At 43.2% G+C, this 20,138-nt stretch overlaps 1 protein-coding gene across 3 annotated transcripts in view; it reads right to left on the bottom strand.

Moving 5' to 3' along the window:
* Positions 1-20,138, bottom strand: part of LOC117962522 (acid-sensing ion channel 1-like) — a 62,456-nt gene that overhangs the window by 39,835 nt on the left and 2,483 nt on the right. For all 3 annotated transcript variants that reach the window (XM_059011561.1, XM_059011560.1, XM_059011563.1), the window contains one exon: positions 17,508-17,703. In XM_059011561.1, coding sequence (XP_058867544.1) covers positions 17,508-17,703 — 196 coding nt within the window. The remainder of the gene's footprint in view (positions 1-17,507; positions 17,704-20,138) is intronic.

Consider the following 20,138-nt stretch of genomic DNA (forward strand, 5'->3'; position numbering starts at 1 on the left):
GTAATGCTGTTCCCATTATTATTATTATTATTATTTGTTTATTTAGCAGATGCCTTTATCCAAGGCGACTTACAGAGACTAGGGTGTGTGAACTATGCATCAGCTGCAGAGTCACTTACAATTACATCTCACCCGAAAGACGGAGCACAAGGAGGTGAAGTGACTTGCTCAGGGTCACACAGTGAGTCAGTGGCTGAGGTGGGATTTGAACCAGGGACCTCCTGGTTACAAGCCCTTTTCTTTAACCACTGGACCACACAGCCTCCTCCTGGTTATGCTTTGTGTTTGCTATAGTTCACCTATTTGATTGTCATGTTTTTTTTGTTTTGTTTTTTATATATCATACCTCTCGGGCTTTACCATGCTTTCATTGTGTTTTATGGCATTTTTTTTTTTTACCATGGTAGACTTTTACAAGGGTTTGAAAACACCAGGATACAAAGAAGTGTTCAGCTTTCTGCCTGGGTGGTAGGCTGGTAAAGAGGTTGAAAAACTGAACATTTTTATGCCAAAAATCAGAAAACAGCTAATATATTACAAGTGTAGTGGGAAGGCAAAAAAAAAAAAAAAATACAAATAAATATTCAAAGACCCAGAAACCCAAACACTCTTTTACCTTTTCTTTTTATTTTTTCATTTTTGTATTTTTGAAAATATTCCCGAAACGTTCCCTCCTGCGTATCTGAACCCGTAGCACACAGAGAGTCGGCTCTTGTTGATGTGAGTGCCTCTCTCCCTTTTTTTTAAATGTATTTTTTGCTCAGATTGCATGAGTTCCCCGCGGGAGAGTCTATAAATAACCTGACGTGTGTAGATTCGGTTCCACTACCCCCCCCCCCCCCCCGGCTGGCAGTCAGCAGCCCCCGGCTCTCACATGGCTGGTAAACAGGTGAGGCTTGGCTGCCTCTCCAGCCATCCTTTACGAAGACATGAAATCTCTCTCTCTCTCTCTCTCTCTCTCTCTCTCTCTCTCTCTCTCCTTCTTTCAAGTTTTAATAGGAAAGTTTTTCTCTCCCCCCCCCCCCCCCTCTTTTTTTAATCTGAACCGCTGGGGCTCTGCGGCCCTTGAAATGTAGAAAACGCATTGATCCCTGTCCGGCACAATCTCCCGCAGTTTAATAAGAGTCCAATCTGTGCAGAGAAGAAAACTCTGCTCCTAGCACTTCAGGGCTCTCCTGTTTGAGAGCGAGAGAAAGACACAGCGCCTGCCTTCTCGACTCAAGTGTGTCTGTCAAGGCAAAACGGGGGATTAGGGATTTGTGCTCACGGTGGTACGTGTGGGTGTTCCTGTATGAATGCAAGTTGTGTATCTATGTGCTTATCCTTGGTTTCAGTGACAAGATCTCCCTTCAAGACTGTCAATCAATATTTGTATCAATAGATTTCTTTGTATTGCCTTTTCAAGGTCTTTTGTTATATTTTTGTGAAGCTCCCTGGGATGCTTGTGAGGGAAGCTGTATATGAATGAAATCAGTATAATACAAACAGAAAGTGTGTGTGCGTGAGAGATAGATGGAGAGAGAGAGACTCTTTTTTCAGTTCACTTTGTCTCCTAAATGCACGTACTGTGGACAGAGTGAAGTGGAGATCTTTTAAGTCGCTTAAAAAAAGACACCTGCATCTTTATTCATTGACACAATCGTTCATTTCAGGAAGATTACACCGCCTTCTTGAAGTGCGCTGATTAGATTTCAAGAGCGATACCGTACAGCATTCACAAAACAACAAAAGAAACCTAGCAATTTGCCGCCGTGTGTTACAAAGCATGGCTGGGGTCTGGAGAGAGCCCAGGTCAGCACACATCGAGAGGAGCTCAGAGTAGACCATTCAGAGCATGTTTAAAAGGCCACAAGCATTTCCCACTTAAGATATCAACAAATTCAACCCAATCGTATTTTTTCTTCTTCTAGGTTTCCTTGTCTGAATTTTCCACGGTTTTGACTTTTTCTTATGTGACATGCTGTAACTAGCGCCGTCCACACCTCGGCAAGGTTCATTTCTAATCTAAACCAGCACACCACGCACATTCCTCTTAATGGGACCATTAGGAGACCCTTTACACTTTATCAATGGGGTCGTGGAGTCTTCTTTGAAGAAGACACCTAGAAAGGCTTTTAGTAATGTCCCAGGATCGTCGTCCACAATACTGGTCGGCCCTTGTTAATACACGCACTTCCAAACTTGCACACCAAACAGAACAGAAAGCAGTGGGCTTATCACATCCTGCTCTCAACTCTCTCAATGGTTCAGAGCTGAACGACGTACAGTATTGTATTCCTGGGACAACGCGTCCAATTGGTATTGATATTCTGCCTGTTACTCTTAAGAGAGAGGGGGGCACTATAAGCTGTTTATTGAGCGTGTATTGATATCTCCCTGTCCAGCATTCGCTGTCCTTGCCAAGGGCAGAGACCAAGACTGACACACACTGGGGAAGCCTGCAGTCCACACAGTCTGCTCTCAGAAGCTAAGCATGGCCCAGCCTGGGCAGTATTTAGACAGCCAAATTCAATCAGATCACGCAGGGTGTAACAGACAGACAGACAGACGGGCGGACACCATCCTTGCATTAGGGTTTGATAAGGGCCTTAAAAAAAAGACAAGGGACCACACCATCAAAGTGCAGCGATGGAGCCCTCATTAAAGAATTAACCTTGCGGACTCGAGCAGACTGACAATGAGGGCAGCACACTCTCTGTCACACAGGAGAACATATTTCTGGAGTTTTATTACAGCCCTCATTTGAAAGCCGCATTAAAAAGCTGTTATTTCTGCGTGTAGGGCCATTTAAAAAGAGGAGACAAAAGACTATGAGTGAACTGTTTTAACAACCATTCAACTCTGCTGTGCCCTGGTTTGCATTGGAATTCAGCTGTGACGCTATGAATATTAAAACGCTGTTTCAACAGAGACCTTAAAAGCTACCAGTCTGGTATTTAATAACCTGGCTGGCAATTAACACTTACAATGCAATTATTCACTTAAATTAAACAAACACAGGAAATTGTAAGCAAGACAGAGAGAGAGACAGGGTACCTCCACTCCAAATAACGGTTGATAAAAATAGCAGGTTAGATAAGTGGTTCTCTAGAAATGTGTACAAGTTGACGTAGTGACGTACAGATGACCGCCTACGTCCCTGGCAGTATGCATTCCTGTACTGTACTCACGGCAATGCTTGCATTACCTGGTTGCACTAAAATGACGCTGTTTTGTTTCCAATTGTGTGTGTGTGTGTGTGTGTGTGTGTGTGTGTGAGATCTCTGTCATTTGCTAGGCTTCAGTCAGGGATGCAAACAAGACTCCCATTGCATAGCTGTTTGATCCATTCCTGGTTTTCCTATGAGTTTAATCAGACACGCCTGAGCTTGTTGCCTATGCACTGTGGCTTAATGAAGCTCATAGTAAAATCTGGAATGGGTGAAAGTGCTATGCAATAGGAGTCTTATTTCCATCCCTGACTGAAGCCTAGCAAATAATAATTCAGGCAGAGAATATTCAAAAGCAACGGACAACATCCATAAAAAATGGTAAACATGAAATAATCAGTTCTGAATGGGGAAATCATTACCCCACGCTGAGTACAGAAACACTGGACCGGAAAAGGCACACTGAGCAGTTCATTATCTGATAAACAGTGAGACAGCGCACTGTGTAGACACTGCCTAATCACCTACACACACTAGAGGACACATTTTACTGCAGTGGAAGAGAAGCCATTACAGTCAGCAGCTGAAATACGCCAAACAAAATGCATGTACAGTAATCTTTTTTTCCTTGCCTGTCCAGATACATCACAGCAAAGGACAGGATTTACTCACGACTAAACAGTAAATTAGTCTGCTCCACTGAACAACACATAGATTCTATCACAGAGCAAAAAAAAAAAGCTTATTAGAATTTCAAACATTAATCCTGCCATTAATATGGCTATTCATAGTATTAATATTATCCAATGGATTCTTAAGTCAAGCTTGAAGGTGCCAGCTCTGAGGACGTTTTGGATTATTATTATTATTATTATTATTATTATTAAAACCAGAAGGAAAGACTCGTCTAGATTAGATCTGTTAAAACTGTCAGTGCTGTTCTGACATCCTGACATCTACCCTACCACTGGAAAGCATTGCTGACTGTCTGAACGCGATACCTGCCTTGGTTTGCATGACGGCATGTTTGTAACTATCTATGAGGACACCAGGGTCGTGTCCTCGGTTGTTTTTCTGCATCATCAATGCTGATGCTCATGTACAAATTCTCTTAAAGTACATTTTCTCTGTTGGTTTCCCGTGTAACACAGATTTGGAGGTGGAATAGTAAATACCAACCAAGCATTTATAAGCAGTATAAATACTGTTGTTATTTATTTGTAAATAATGACACCAGTTTCCTCCAGGTGATATTTGAGTTGCTCTCGTATTTTAAGAGGAAACCGTTTTAACAACCGTTCAATTCCTTGTGTGCCTGAAGGCGTTACTCCAACAAGAGGACGACCAAATTTATCGATTTTTAAACAAACCAAAAAAAAAAAACACATGTGAATTGCTGAACGGAGCTCGCTCATTATTAATTAAACTCTCGTGTTTGGGTTCCCTACGATGCAGCGGTGCTAATTGGTTTTCAAGCAGTGTTTTGAAGAAACCTAACCCAGTCTTTTCTACGAGGGTTCAATAGCTCTAGAAGAGCTCTTAGACGCGTGCTGTTTGTGTTCTCGCGTATCACCGGCCTGCCCTTGAAATGAGCAGTTGATATCATTGTCTTCCAGTGATATCAACTGATCAACTGATATCAGATTTGGATAGGACGCTGTTATGTGAAAATCTATATCCTGCAGCTGCACGTTTTTCATCTCTATCAGAGACTGTGCTGAAGTTATTGATCTGGCGCCTGTGCTTGGCTGGGATTTCGGTTTGATTTTTTCATTATCAGTATCATTGAAGAAAACAACACTGTCTGCACACAGAAGGCTTGTTGCGTGTTAGTTAAAGCACGGGTTCCCAAACTGTGGATCCGCGGCTCGAAGACGGGCCGCAATGCAGTCCCGGGCGGTCTGCCGGCACAATCACTTTCTATGTTTTCAAAGTGCACCCCTGGGAACTCCTGTCCACAATAGCCTGGACTCGAACCGACGACCTCCAGGCTATAGGGCGCATCCTGCACTCCACACGGAGCGCCTTTGCCAGATGCGCCACTCAGGAGAGTGGTGTCTTTTAGTTATAAAGTACATAGATGAGGATGTTAAGGGTTGTGGTGCAGGTTGCACTGGTGTAACTAAACAGCGGTGCCTGTTTGGGCATAGATGAAGAAGGACAATTTAAAAATAGCTTAATGTGATAGATTTTTAGTTGTGAAAAGTTACATTATTTCAAGACGTAATTAAAAACTGTTTAAGTACTGGCAATTTACTTTATCAAAACTGTTTCAAAGAATGTTTAAAAGACCTGGAAGCACTTCACCCAGAGATTTCCATCGCTACGAATATTAACATTCAAATGAAAAAATAATGTAAATACATATTTACAGTGTTACAGGGTTAAACACACAGTGCAGTGTTCTCAGTTCATTTTCTTCAGGAAGTGTTAATACTGGGCCACAGTGCCTAATGCAGCTGCACAGGTGGGCCTCAAGTAAAACGGTTTGGGAAGGGTAGTTTTTAAAATCAATTTTCTTACCATTTAATCTTAAACTTTAGAAGATCCCATTGATTCAACAACGTGTTTAGGCACCCCAGAGCATGCAAAGTTTATACTGCCTGTTGGAGTAAAAAAAAAAGCTTTGGAAAAACAGTGTTTAATAGAGTCTGATTAAATATCTTGTGAACGATAAGGCTGTTTGAACGAGGAACCGTTTGTAAAATACGGAGCTCGGGAAGGGATAAGAGAGAAAAAAAAATACCTGTCGTCTTACTCTCATGTCCCCTCCCGGGCTCCGTAGTAAAGCACCTGTTTGTTTGTTATATTTGTGTACAGTACATAAATCATGTTCGCTTGGGTAGCAGATGTATTTACCCAGGGACAGATGGCATTCACTGTCTGGCTACACGGGACAGAGAGTGTACTGCCCAGAGCTGGCAGAGAGTGCCACTGTGACTCCAGCACCCAGCCAGCCATTGCTGCTCTGCTCAATTCAAATACTTAAGATGTATATTCTCGATGGGAATACCCTGGTTATTTCCAATGGTGCCCTGAGAGGTAGACGTTCAAACTACTGGATAAGAAATCAAGTTCGCCTGCGTGATTGCACACCAACTCTGCAGAATATACTCCAAGTCATTAAATCCTGTTTTTAAATTAGATAAATTGCAACCAGCTTTCTGAAAAAGACTCCTCCTAGCAGATTTTTTTTCTGAAGTGAGGGAGGGAACGGTATTCATTGTGCGTGTGTGTGCGAGCGTTAACTTTACCATGTGCAGTAGTGTGTTCCGCTATCAAATATTCATATCCAAGGTGCTAGAGAACGGGTAGCCATGGTTACGCTTCATGGGGGCTAGTGGAGCCTCTTTGATCATTACTGTGAGTTTTGGAGGTGTAATCCTTGTTCGTCTGAGTGAGTAATGGCACTGTAGCTCATCACAGAGCAGCGTGTTTCGCAAGCCAGGAGATCACAACAGGGCCAAACCCCTAAAACCACCCCCTTAGCTACACCACTGACTCACACACACACCCGGCCAGTCACTGTCCCTGCAAACACCCCCCAGCACTGCCGCACTCAGCCGTGCTGCTCTCCTGTTTCCAATCTCCTGATTTGTAGCAGCAGAGCAGCAAATCCATTTCTGCTGTCATGTCGATTTTTCACGGAGAATATTACACTTTGATATTAACCCCTACCCCCCCCCCCCCCCCGCCCAAGTGATATTAGAAAAGCTGCCACTCAGACTGGGGCGGGCGACAGACCCCTCTTGGACTGTGTTGTGTGTTTTATATCATATGTGCTTTTAAAACCCTTAAACAGTGTTTCTCCTCTATTTCCTCCCTTTCTTCTTTTTCTTCTGTTCCTCTGATGTTAAAATGACTCTTCACCTCAACCCCTGGCAAGCGTTTCTTAAAAAAAAAAAAAAACACGACTAAGATCCCCAGCCACATGGGAGCACAAAACTGCATCGGATTAAGAGCTGTTTTTTAATTGCAGCTTCTCCAAAGGGCTGACTCCTAACCTGTGAAAAATGCGTCGGAAAGCTGTTCTGGCCCGTTTTTTTTTTTTTTTTCTTTTCCCTTGCAAGCAGATTCTGCTTTAGCCAGCAGAGAAAAGGGACAGAAAGCTCTCAAGCATCGAAGCCTGCCTGGAATTTCAGATCAACACCAGCTTGAAGTTCACCTACTGAATAAGGTCCACAAATCCACGTCCAGCAACAACTGAAGATGTCACTCTATAGATGGGGAACGCTGTAACTGCCCTGATTTGGCATCAAACCTTTGCTATGCAGTCATAGCCTCCTATAGTTATTTGGGGATTGCATTTGGCTGTAATCCAGTCCATTTACAATTCCATACGAAATATTTTCACTTTGTGATCTGCAGTGTGCTTACGACGTGAGGATTTAGGAGGGTTGGAACTGGCGTGCGCTGGTGTTTCCTGGCGAGGAGAGTATGGGTCCGATTTTGATCAAACCCGCTAAACGTTTCAAAACCCCGGACAGCAAAACAAACACGCAAAGTGAATGCCAAGACTGAGACCGGATATATTGCTTGTCATTACTGTGTTTGTAACAGTTTGATCTGCTCCGCTCTGAACAACACACATGATTCGATTAGGAAGCGGTACACCAGCTCTCAAGACTCTGAGAACACAACACCGTCAGCTTGGCGTCTCTCCTTTCCCTCGCTAGCCAGTGCTGCAGCGACATTCCTAAATGCATTTCCATCTGACAATTAGCGTACAATATCCAATTATCCGTCACTGCAATATAGCTATACCATAATCCAGTTGTCACATTCTGGTGCAACGCAGCATTGGTACAAACCATTAAGTCACTTTGAGCTAATTGCCACGACAGACCTATTTGATTTGTCCAGTGCTCTATAATTTCACTCATGTTGCAAATTGGAAAGTACTGCATTTCCCAGCAAAAGCGAATTACTGAATGGAATTAATTTCTTAGATTAGATTGGCTGTCTCTAATTTCTTAGACAGCCAACAGAAGCCCCTTCTTAACCCTCTGGTTCCTGCACAGCGGCAGCAATGCTAATGTTCATGTAACTTGTTCAGCTTTGCAACCTGATGTTTAGGCGTTTGCACTGCAGCATGATAAATAGATTGGGATCAAACAGTCATCTGCAGAGAAGTTTAGCATTGTGTTTCCCACCGCTTGCTTCGAAGCAATTTTAATGAGGCGCTGTAAACTGATGTGCTCAATTTTTTGTTTGTTTTTAATCCCTTTCCCAAGCTCCCTGCGACATTTGCCTAACAGTAATCACGGAGACGATTCTCATTTTTTATTGTTTTTTTTAAGATCCAGAAAGAACACCATTAGTTTTGTTTTTATTATTTCTCAGTGATTCACAAAGACAGCACTGCCAAAATACTTTGTTTGTTTGCTTGTTTTTATTTAGTTTGCTTAATTTTTGTGTCATTATACCGCGACTCGTCAGTCTGTTCTTATATAAAATGCACATCTGATGTCATGGCAACCCCCAAGCAGCCATGGCAACCAAAGTATGGCATACCGCTGCTTGTGGCTTCATTACAGAACCACAAACTCTAGCCAAACCATTCGCCAAACCACGGCTGGCATATACAACTTCTCTGCAACATATTACAGCAAAGCAAAAAAATGACAAATGTGTCACAGTTTTGCTTTATAAATATTGTACAGGGTTTATTTATTTATGTGTTTATTTAGCAGACACCTTTATCCAAGGCTTACAGAGACTAGGGTGTGTGAACTATGCATCAGCTGCAGAGTCACTTACAACTACGTCTCACCCGAAAGACGGAGCACAAGGAGGTGAAGTGACTTGTTCAGGGTCACACAGTGAGTCCGCGGCTGAGGTGGGATTTGAACCGGGGACCTCCTGGTTACAAGCCCTTTTCTTTAACCACTGGACCACACAGCCTCCCTTCTGTGTTTTTACTGGAACGGCTCAGCCAAAGGACGGCTCAGCCAAATTCATGAGGGGCAAAGGGAACATCAAACGCGTCTAATTTGAACTTCGACAAGCAGAAATGAACACAGTCTGAGGACAATCAGCGTGTCCCTTGTGGAGATGAAACCGGTTTGAGGTTTGCTGTGTTGTATTGTTTAGTTTTTTATGGTTTTCTCCAATGCAGCCGAAACCTAATTTCAGCACAAAAGAATAATTTGTATTTTTTGAAAGATCCAAATCAAAAAAGGCTTAGACGTGAACATAGGAATGCCAGGAGAAGTGTTACGAACGAGAGGCGGCTTTTTGACCCAGCTGTGCACGCTCGGTTTGTGGGAGCTGATTGATCTCAAAACTTTGTCAAGTCGGGTCTTAAAGGATCTCAGCCATTCAGCATCACCAACAGGTAACCAATTCTACACCCTGTGTGAAGAAGTGTCTCCTTCCCTCTGTCCTAAGTCTATCTCCACTTCAATTCCATGCATGTGTCCCCTGGTCCTGCTTTCTGTGCTTAAAGTATTGGTTAGGGTTAACTTCGTCAAATCCTTTTTTATCACCATAGAAGTTTGATTAAAAATGGTTTGGGTGCTATTGTTCATAATGAGATGTTCTTAATTAACAGGGTTATAACAAAAGAAGTCTCGGTGTGAAATCTTGAAATCTGACTGGTTACTCCAGAATTCCACAATCCTTTGCTGTCAGGGTTCCTAATCACACTGTATCGGGTCTCACTCTGAACATTCCCTTACAAATAACAGGTAAGCATCTTGACAACTGCGTTAAGCAGCTAAATTAACATGCTGCATTCTCGGCTTTATGGAGTTTAATAATTTAAAGTTGCATTGAGTGCATCTCAAAGCCGTAAATCACATTAAAGACACAAAGTAGACGCATCCAGGCACGCTGAAGAGGCAGCCCTCAAAGAGCTGGCAGTCTGACAGGATCGCTAACTCACTCACGGAACGCTGTAGTGTGCAGCCCTAATGACGGCTTTAAATTCAGCCAGGATATTGATCGATGCTGCACATTCGAAAACCTGCTGCAGGGACTGGGCTGTCGCACTGGAAGGGGGGGAGGAAAAGATGCACAGAAAATGTGCCCCTTTTCCTTTACCCACAGCAGCGAGAACCAAGGCTGCAAGAACCATGCTCTACAATGTCTTTGCAGATATAACTTGTTGCATCCTAGTTCATATTCTAGTAGTATTTCTGCACCTACTGTAATCCATACTGTTTTTAAATAGGAATCTTACACTGTGACCCTGTACTGCCCTGCAACACCTGCCAAATACGTTCACCACTAACATTGTTTTTTTTTTCCTTTTAACATTGACGTTACGAGATTATGTTAAAATGCATTAGTTACGTAAAGAGGGAGCATTAAACTGATCTGTATCTGCTTTGTAAATGTTACTCGGAGCCGTGCCCGTGGGCATCCTTGTGCCCACGAGACCGGAGAGTTGTGCTTGTGACGGTATCTATCACAACCTGGAATCCTACAATGCGTCTGTAAAAGAACTCACAGAGTCCACTATTCTGCGCTCTCTGCTTTCTGAGCCGTTTGCTACCTCTGTAATTGAATGGTCTTTTATATTGTGTTATGTTATAAGCAGTTTGTTGAATGTCAAAAGAGAGAAATGATCGCGCGCTCCCGGACCTTATGAGAAACGCACAATCGCGTCCCCATAGCCAAATGACCTGGACGACAGCTGGAATGAAATAAAGACCGTATTTACAGCGGTGTGCACATTGAGCAGAACGCCCCGTTGCTTCTGTGGTTTTTGATGTGCTGTGCAGATGAAATCAAACCACTGGAACTCTTGGAACATTGCATATTGTGACAAATTAGCAGTTGTCTCGTTTAATTGATGACTTTAAAATCGGCCACACATGCAAAACAATTCATTTGGAGCTGATTTACCAAAGTCCTGACCTGTCTGACTCCCAATACTTTTTGATCATACACCTGAACAAAGGGAGATCTAAAACACAGAACAGTGTGCAGGGCTGTTCAGCTATGGACAAACATTTTCCATTACCTAAAATATAATAAAAAATGTAAAAACATAATTTAGATCTCTTATTTAAAACATCATGTAATCAAAGGAACTACAAAATGATATCGCAAAACAATATTTCACGTCAGATTTCACGTCAGAAATGTCACGTTTTCAATTTTCATTAAGTATATGGAAAACTACAAGAGTGCTATGTAAGTCAATGTGTTAACATTACTCAGTGGGTTTCACTCGACTTTAAAAAGCAAAATAAGTTCATTCTAGAAGGTGATAAAATTTGACCATAGCTGTACACAGTATGCGCTGTCCACTTCCTCCAAGCAAAAGCAGCCCACCGGTGAACTCCCTTCGGGGAAGATTAAGTACAGCTATCAGGCCCTCTCTTCCGATTGCTCCTGTGAGGGCGATCCCGATCAATTCCTTATTACCAGAGCTCCGAGAGACAACGATCAATTAAAGCTATTCAGCTGAATAATAAATACCTTCTTAATGAAACGGACGAACCCGGGGTGCATACCGAGCAGGAGAGACTAGCCAGCTGTGGCCAGCCTTGTCAGTTCAATTCGATTTGTTTGTGGCTGCGGTTCCCCTTGCATAATTTCTGTAAAGTTTTGCACCGTAGTTTCGCTGGTTGTCATGCATGGTTGTCCCAGGTTTTTGCTGTGCTTTATCCCGCTTGCCTGTGCTGATCCTATGCTTTTAATATTATTATTATTATTATTATTATTTATTTCTTAGCAGACGCCCTTATCCAGGGCGACTTACAATTGTTACAAGATATCACATTATTTCTACATACAATTATCCATTTATACAGTTGGGTTTTTACTGGAGCAATCTAGGTAAAGTACCTTGCTCAAGGGTACAGCAGCAGTGTCCCCCACCTGGGATTGAACCCACAACCCTCTAGTCAAGAGTCCAGAGCCCTAACCACTACTCCACACTGCTGCCCCACAATATGCCACTATGGGATTCTTTTATATAACTGATCAGAGTTTGAGAAGTTGCACCTGCCATAACTGAAGAAAAAAAAATTATAAGATAGATACATGGATAGGAAACTTAACAGGGTGCAATTATACATCCATTGACTGAAGGGGATGTAAAAACACAAACACACGGCTATCTTTACAGATAGATTTACGATTCCAAACTCCAGAGGGGTGTAGTGGATTAGCCCGACCACGAACACCGGAGGTAAGTTAAAGGTTGCAAGAACTGCATTGAAACATTGTTTTAAAATATATATATACTGAAATGATTTGCTCTGTTCAGTATCCTCTGTGCTTTGTGAGGCTGGTCGGGACCATTTTCTTTGGACCTCGTAAGCACTATAAAACATGCCCACACACAGACACAGGCAACACAGACTGCAACCTGACAAATTGCACATTCAACATCATCTCACGGTGTCACCACACAGCACTTCTGGTAAAGTACCACTGACTGGGAGGCTGATTGACCTCGGTTAAGTGGGAGGTAGAAACTAAACAGCAGAAACAGCATGTTAAGCTGTGCCCTGAAACACCTTGTGAACGCTTTAATCCACAGGACTCCCACGCAGATCCCTCCACCCCACCTCGGGCCTTCGGAAAAAACAAATGAATGAAATTCTCCAGAAATGAAATACCCAGGGATATGCGCACTGTGAAGCAGCTGCTCTGTCTCTCAGCTTACACAAATGCAAACTGCATCTTTTCCGTGAGTTCGCAGCAGGGGCGTTTTTAACTGCACATGTAATTGTGCAAACACAGTAGGTGCATCGCTTATGTAATGCGAGTGCATTTGTTACATGAGATAAGCACACATGGGCTTGTATGTGACAGGACTGTTTTGGTCAAAAATAAATAAAAGTCTATTAGAAAATGCAACAGCAATGCTTCGTGCTTCAATTTGGTCTTTATCAATGCCACTGTCACAGCTCACCATGCTGGTGTATAGGGAGTTTAACCCATTCCTGTTTTTACCTGGAGTTTAATATGACGCACCTCAGCTTGTTGCCTACACACTGTGTCTAATCAAGCTGGTAGTAAAACCTGGAATGGGTGAAACTGCTATGCAGTAGGAGTCATATTGCCAGCCCTGGTAATGCAGAGTTTTAGAAACATCTTGACCCCCGCGCCTTGCATTTAGCTGGGGGGGGGGAGAGAGTTTAGAAGTACCCAAGTATAAGCACTTGCTCCCATGCCTAGTTATAAGGTAAGGCAAAAACATTTCTGAGCTCAGTGCTGGGATTCTACGAGGCTGTTCAGGGTGTAATAAAGATGTTGAAAAATCTCCTTGCAAAGACTGGAGCGAGGGTGAGTAACTTCACCAAGAGACATCGCCGGGCTGCGAGAGCAACCTATGAAACATGACGCCCCGCGGCAGCCAATCTGCCCAGGAAATATAGCTTTTTAATTTTAACCAACAATAATAAAAACCATAAAACAAGGGAGGGGAAATAAATGGGAAGAAAGAAATCCTTAAGGTGTATCCTTCAGAAATCAATTAAAAGAAAGGCAGGCTTCTTTCACAGCTTCTGTGCAATGAGAGCTCTTGAACCGCACAGTATTTTGCACTGTGCTTTATAAGAGTAAGTAGTGGGTTTGTGAAAAAATAGCATTAGTGCGCTGATAGTGTAAGGATTATTGATCACACTGTCAAACAGGTAATAACGATCCATGATGTGGTACGGAACAGAAAAGCCACAGCACTTCACTGTGTGTTTTTTAAATCTCAAACCCCAGTGCACTAGAGCAGCCATTTTGAAAAAGAGCTTTGAAACAGACTTTAATGTTATAAGTGTAAAAAGTTGTCAGGATGTTAACAATGAAAAGAAAAAATCACAGGTGCATTATTTAAACAGTTGTAGCAACACATGGGGACGTATAACGCTGTATTTTTTCGGAACCCCATTAGTTACTCTTCAAGCTGAGGGAACAGAGAGCCACTTTTTCAGGAACAGAGGCTTGAAAACCAGCTTCCAAGTTCCAAGCCACAATGTGGCTTTGTGTACCTTTGAAAAGACCACCCTTCTGAAGATCACATTCAAGGCTCGGAACAGGCCTGAAAAGACCACAATGGCACGTTCAGAAATACTAAAAGAAACTTTTTCGTCTAGAAGTCTTTCTCAGTGTCTCCTACCAACCCTTCCCATTGCTTATTAATATTAATGCAGCAATTCTTCTGTGTAATGTATTTCTTTCAGAGAAGGAGACCTAAGGATGAGTCCATAATGAAAGATTTATGATATTGGTATTAACCATATCACAACCCACAAGTCCCCGAGGCATCGCCACGCCAAGCTGAATTAATTGATCTCCCCTCGATTTACGGAGTGTGTGATCTGTGCGCCAGCTCTCCAATAATCATCTTTCTGCTCGAGAGAAGCGGTAGATATCTGCCCGCGAGCCACGGGCAGGCGTGAAAGCTTCATTTCTCTTTCCAGAGGGCCCCCATCATCCCTCATTACTGGGGAGACCCCATTCTGACAGTCAGGGGCCCGCGGGGACACAAAAAAGATACGAGTGAGTACCAGGGTTGGGGTCACTTCCAATTCTAATTCCTTTTTTCAAAATCGATTCCCAGGTTGAAGTAAGAGGGAGAGGAAAGAAAGAAGACGGGGAAGGAGAAATTGAGGACAGGTGAGAGAGAGAGAGAGAGAGCGATGGATAGAGAGAGGGATAGAGAGAGGGATAGAAGTAAGAGGGATAGATATTCGACACGGTCAACAACAAATTAAATCTTGGTGGAAAAGACATGAAGGAAAAGCAGTAGGTTGGTTGCCATGGTGATGGCTTAGAGTGCAGGACTGGGAGCTGCAGAGAGACAGGCAACGAGGGAGGCTAGACAACCAGCAGAGAGGCTCACAACCCTAACCCAAACTTCTCACCTTTCCTAAGACAAACTAGAACCGTACAGCACGGGCAGTTCAACCTGGAGCCAGCCGGCCCGACAGAGCCCAATAACGCGCAACGATGCAACACCTGTCTCCGTCCTCAATGATCCACACTGCTCGCTTTGATGTACAGTAGTGTGATAAACTAAACACCTTCAGACACTCCAGGACCATCTGAACGAGAGCTAGCCAGGTCGCGTCACTGCCGTCCTGGCTGACAATAGTGTCTCTTCACCAGGGGGTGCACAAATCCGGACCTTCAGTCTTCAAAGGTATCATTCAATTATTAAGTGACAAAGACCTGGTTCAGCTCAGTGATTTAGGGTGCTGGTGGAATAAAGACCAGGAGGGCTCCAGATCTCAAGGACCATGATTGTGCACCTCTGTCCTACACCCCATGTTCCTATTCCAGCGAAGAGCACAAAGCTGAGCTGTAAGTGCGACACAAGGGGGGCATTCACTCAGAGAGCGAGTCGTTGTGTGTGTGTGTGTGTATACTGATCACTGTAGAGGACTCTTTGTTTTGTGATGTTTTATGTGCTGGGAAATGCCTGAGCTTGTCTCTGTTTGTCCCGCAGTTGCACAAATAGAAGGATTGAAACCAGAGTTAAAATGAAGAAATCAATCACAGCGGACAGTGGACTTCTGTTGTTTTCCACTGCGAATGTTTTCAAGGTCATTTTGTCGAGTATTGAATGCCCCAGAAGCCCAGTTCAGTTATGAGTTTTGAAATCTTAATAAAATGATGTCCCCCCAGCTTGTTTTGCAATATACGGCCTTTTGGGCTTTTTTTTTAAAGTTTGTTTTTGATGGATTAAATACACTTTTCTGGACTGTTGTTATTTTCTTCAGGAGACTCAAAATGTTTCATACCTACGTTGGGGGGGGTTCACAGTGACTCACTCCAAAGTCATGTGCACCATTTGTTTACTGGATAAAGGAGAGAAACGTCCATTTAAATTATAAAACTGGAAATCGATAACTCAAGGATTTAAGGGATTTGTGACATTCCGGGTGCGTTCGTCTTGGTGCTAATGACACTTCGCGAAGGGAGTGCATTCACTTTTAGAGACGCGAGTCGAAAAACACCCAACTGCTCAGTTCAGGTGAACGCTGACTTACAGAAACAGTCTCAGGCTAATGCAGGATTGGACTGAAACTGGAGAAATAAGAGCCACTTGGGTCAAAGCCTTTTAAGAATCAGCCAAAAGACAACTAACCATCGTACTAGGTGCGATCGGAAGCGATTACAGACAGAAAATGGTAAGATGGCAATCAATTAACACAATAAACCCAAACACTGAAATCTAGGTAGTAAGCAAAAAAAAACAAAACGCTGCTTTGACCAGAAACGAAAGCTCTGAAGGTGTGACCCAATCCACTTTTTAATGCCTAACCAACGGGAAGATATCACAGCTAAAAAAAAACAAAAAACATTTTGCTTGCATTCTGAGTTTGTTTCTCTTAAATTTCTGCATTGAAAAGTGAGGGGGTAAATAAAGGGCAATGGAGGTACGGATAGATGGAATTATTTAATTAGCTGCGCAGGATCTCTCCGGGACTGGGAATCCACGAGGGAAAGCTGGCTGCTCCTGATTAAAACGTCTTCAAAAGAAGTGGGGCGCAATTAAACCTGCCCGTTTAGACGGCCGGACTCGAGGGAAGGCGTGTTGCGGCTTATTAATTAGAATTCTCTCTTTACACCGATACACTGTGGTCAGCGAGCTGCCGCAGGGAGAATTAACAGCTTTGCCAGCAGCTTAATAATAAACGGAAATGTGCTGCAGGGATGGCACGGTAACCCTTTCCTGCCGTTTGCCTCTTTTTCTTTTCCGTTCTTCTCTGTGTTTTGAAGGAGGTTTCAGGATTCACAGCACGTGGTACCGGTCGTGTTTCACTCAGTCCTCACATCTCAAGCACGTCCCACTCGCTACACTGAGCAAGCTGCTTTGCCCAGCTTGGAAGCCGTTGGCCTCAACAACATGACCAGGTAGCCCGTTCCATTCGCTCACCACTCCCTGTGTGAAGAAGTGTCCTGAGTCTATCTATACTTAATTTCCAACTATTATTATTATTATTATTATTATTATTATTATTATTAACTATGGATTGGGTGGATTGGGTTGGCTATGTCAATTTCCGATTTCAATTTCAATTTCAGATTTTTACAAGGCTGTGCTTTATTTATCTCACCTGCCCTTTAGAAACCCAGACCTGTCATTTCCAGGGAAGAGTCAATCATACAAAGCCTGCCTGTTAAAAGCCTGCAGATTACAAAAAAACCTGAGTGGTGTTTGAACCTGAGCAAAAACTAAAAATTCTGCTAGCTTCAGCTCAGTTATTGCACCCACCCCAGACTCACAGCAACCCCCAGTACAGCAGAGCCATGCCATGCCCTGCCCAGACTCACAGCAACCCCCAGTACAGTACAGCCACACCCCACCCTGCCCAGACTCACAGCAACCCCCAGTACAGTACAGCCACACCCCACCCTGCCCAGACTCACTCCTCTCCTCTCTCTCAGACTCACCACTTTGAAGTCCTCTGCAGAGCAGGTCTCGCCCCGATATCGACAGTACAGCAGCATCTCCTTGATATCGTGACCCGTCCGGTCGAAAAACTCACGCATGTTGAAAGGTTTGGGTTTGAAGTTGCGGAAGTTAGCCTTGTCCTGTAGACTCTCCAGCACACTCTCCTCAGCCAGGTGAGGATCCTGGATTTCATACCTTACAAGAGGAACAATACACTATTATTATTATTATTATTATTATTATTATTATTATTATTATTATTATTATTATTATTAATTAGTCATTTAGCAGCCACTTTTATCCAAAGCCATTTGCAGAGACTAGGGGGTGAACTATGCATCACAACTGCTGCTGCAGAGTCGCTTCCAATAGGACCTTGTTTGTTTTATGTCTCATCCGAAGGACGGAGCACAAGGAGGTTAAGTGACTTGCTCAGGGTCACACACAGTGAGTCTGGCTGTGATTGAACCAGGAACCTCCCTCTTTCTTTAACCACTGGACCACTGAGTCTTTTTGGGGTCCTTGTTTAAAACCTGCACCTTTCTGCTCCGATCACATCCATTTGTGTGCCTCTCGCACTCTCTCAAAGTGAATTATCATCATCATCATCATCGGTCTACTCCAAACTTTGGACTCCTGGTCTAAAAGAATCCTTGATGGGAACTCTTTAAAAGGGGGACCAGTGATAATAAACTCATGCCCGTAAGAGGTAAGAAAATGGATTTGGCAGCCTTGGCAAGCCCTCCTATATGAGGACGTGTGATGAGGTCTTTGTGCTCATTAGAAGTTAGAAAAGAGATTTAACAAGCTTGGCTAACGCTCCTTTCAATGAGGACCAGGGATAAAGCTGCAAGTGCTACAATAAGAGGTAAGGTAATGAAATCTGCAGCATTGGCTAGCACTACTTTAACTGTCTGCGAAGATTTAGGGAAAGACCTGGAATGCGCTTTCAGGATCTCGCTGCAATTTAATGGAGGTTCTGACATTAATTAAGGAACGCTTCAGAAACGATGGTCGGCTTAGACACTGGCAAAGAATATTTCCAGCAGGGGATGGACAAAAGAACAATTAAAGAAACATGAAATGAACTGCGATATGTACAGAGGCTGGGTCATTCCTAGAACAAGGGTACCAGCAAACCCGTTCCATTCAAAGTGAAAGGTACCCAGTCTAAAAATCCTCTTTGTATTCAATCTGCAACTTATGCATTTGGTTAACGTTCGTTGGATCTTTTAATGCAAAAATCTGGTTGTTAATTAAAAGTGTCTTTCTTAGTTTGGACGAACATTTGATCCCTCTTTTGTGGAGTGGAGAATGACCCAGAGCACAGTGTAAAAGCCAGTCAGTCTCTTTGTCAGATTCGTCTCTTTGATAGAGATGATTTATCTCATCTGTGTCCAGGTGTTACCTTATGCAAAGCTGCACAAATCCCTGATTTATTAACTGAAAGCAAACAAATATTTATGTAAGTTCGCTTGGCTAATCGCATAAACTTTGCATTTTCCCGTAGCGAACAAAACTAAATTGCCTTTAATGTCACGCTGTAGCGTACACCGTACAAGTCTCTAAGCCAAGCATGTGTGAGGCCACTCACCAAACCAAGTGAGACGGGATTACAGGAAAGTGGATATTATTGGTAACTATGAAACGGATTTGCAGTATCCCCTCCATCGCCTCCCTGAGCAATCATTGTCGTCACACTGGGGGAATCTATTGGATAAGCTGGTAACAATAATTTTAGAAGAGGCTTTCATAAACAAGAATTTCAAAACCTGCTGGCTCTGATGAATATAAAGAATCACCTCGCCCTCTCTCCTGTACCTCCCCCTCTCCCTCGCCTTTGCCTTCTCTCCCTCTCTTCTCTAACTACCCTCTACCTCTGCTCCTCTCCCCTCTTCCTCTCCCCTCTCCCTCCCGATCTTCCACTCCCTTTCCCTATATCCTCTCCCTTTGTAACCAGACTCCTGTCACGTGGCAGTTTGAGCCATTCCGGGTTTTACTTAATGAGTCATCTGAGCTTCATTACAGGCATAGCGCAGAAGAGCAGAAAGCTCAGGTGTGAGTAATTAAGCTGTCATTAAACTCTCTGGGATGGAAATATAATTGTTTAAACTTGCAGAACGTCAAACGCCTGAAACAGCTCTGCTACCCGACAAGGTAACCTCATTTTTCGGAGATGCAGTGCAGGGAGAGTTTGCCCTGACTTTTCCTGTCACTCTGCCCTGGTCGCTCGGAGATCAATGAGCTAAACCAGGGCTCCCAGGAGGGAGGAGAGTGTACGGAATGGGATCATTTAGCATCGCCGGCAAGGTCAAGCTATATTCTTGCAAGTCATACAAATTAAACAAAGATTTGAATTTGAATTTTGTTCTTTTGATCTACACAGAAGCACCAAGGTTTTGGACAGGGTACTAATTACATGACTTAAAAGTCAATTTACGTCAGTGCTTAGGCGACTACGATAATTGCCTCTTTGAAATAAAGTTAGCCCTAATAATAATAATAATCGCTGCTGCCTTTTGATACAGTCAGTTTGTGTAATCGAGACAGCGTGTGAATAGCCGTGCTGCTCCGCGTAGAAGACTTATGAACACTTTATTTTATTTCATTTTTTTTTTGGTGTTACCTTT

This window comes from Acipenser ruthenus, chromosome 42 (genome assembly GCF_902713425.1).
Source record: "Acipenser ruthenus chromosome 42, fAciRut3.2 maternal haplotype, whole genome shotgun sequence".
Lineage (NCBI taxonomy): Eukaryota > Metazoa > Chordata > Actinopteri > Acipenseriformes > Acipenseridae > Acipenser > Acipenser ruthenus.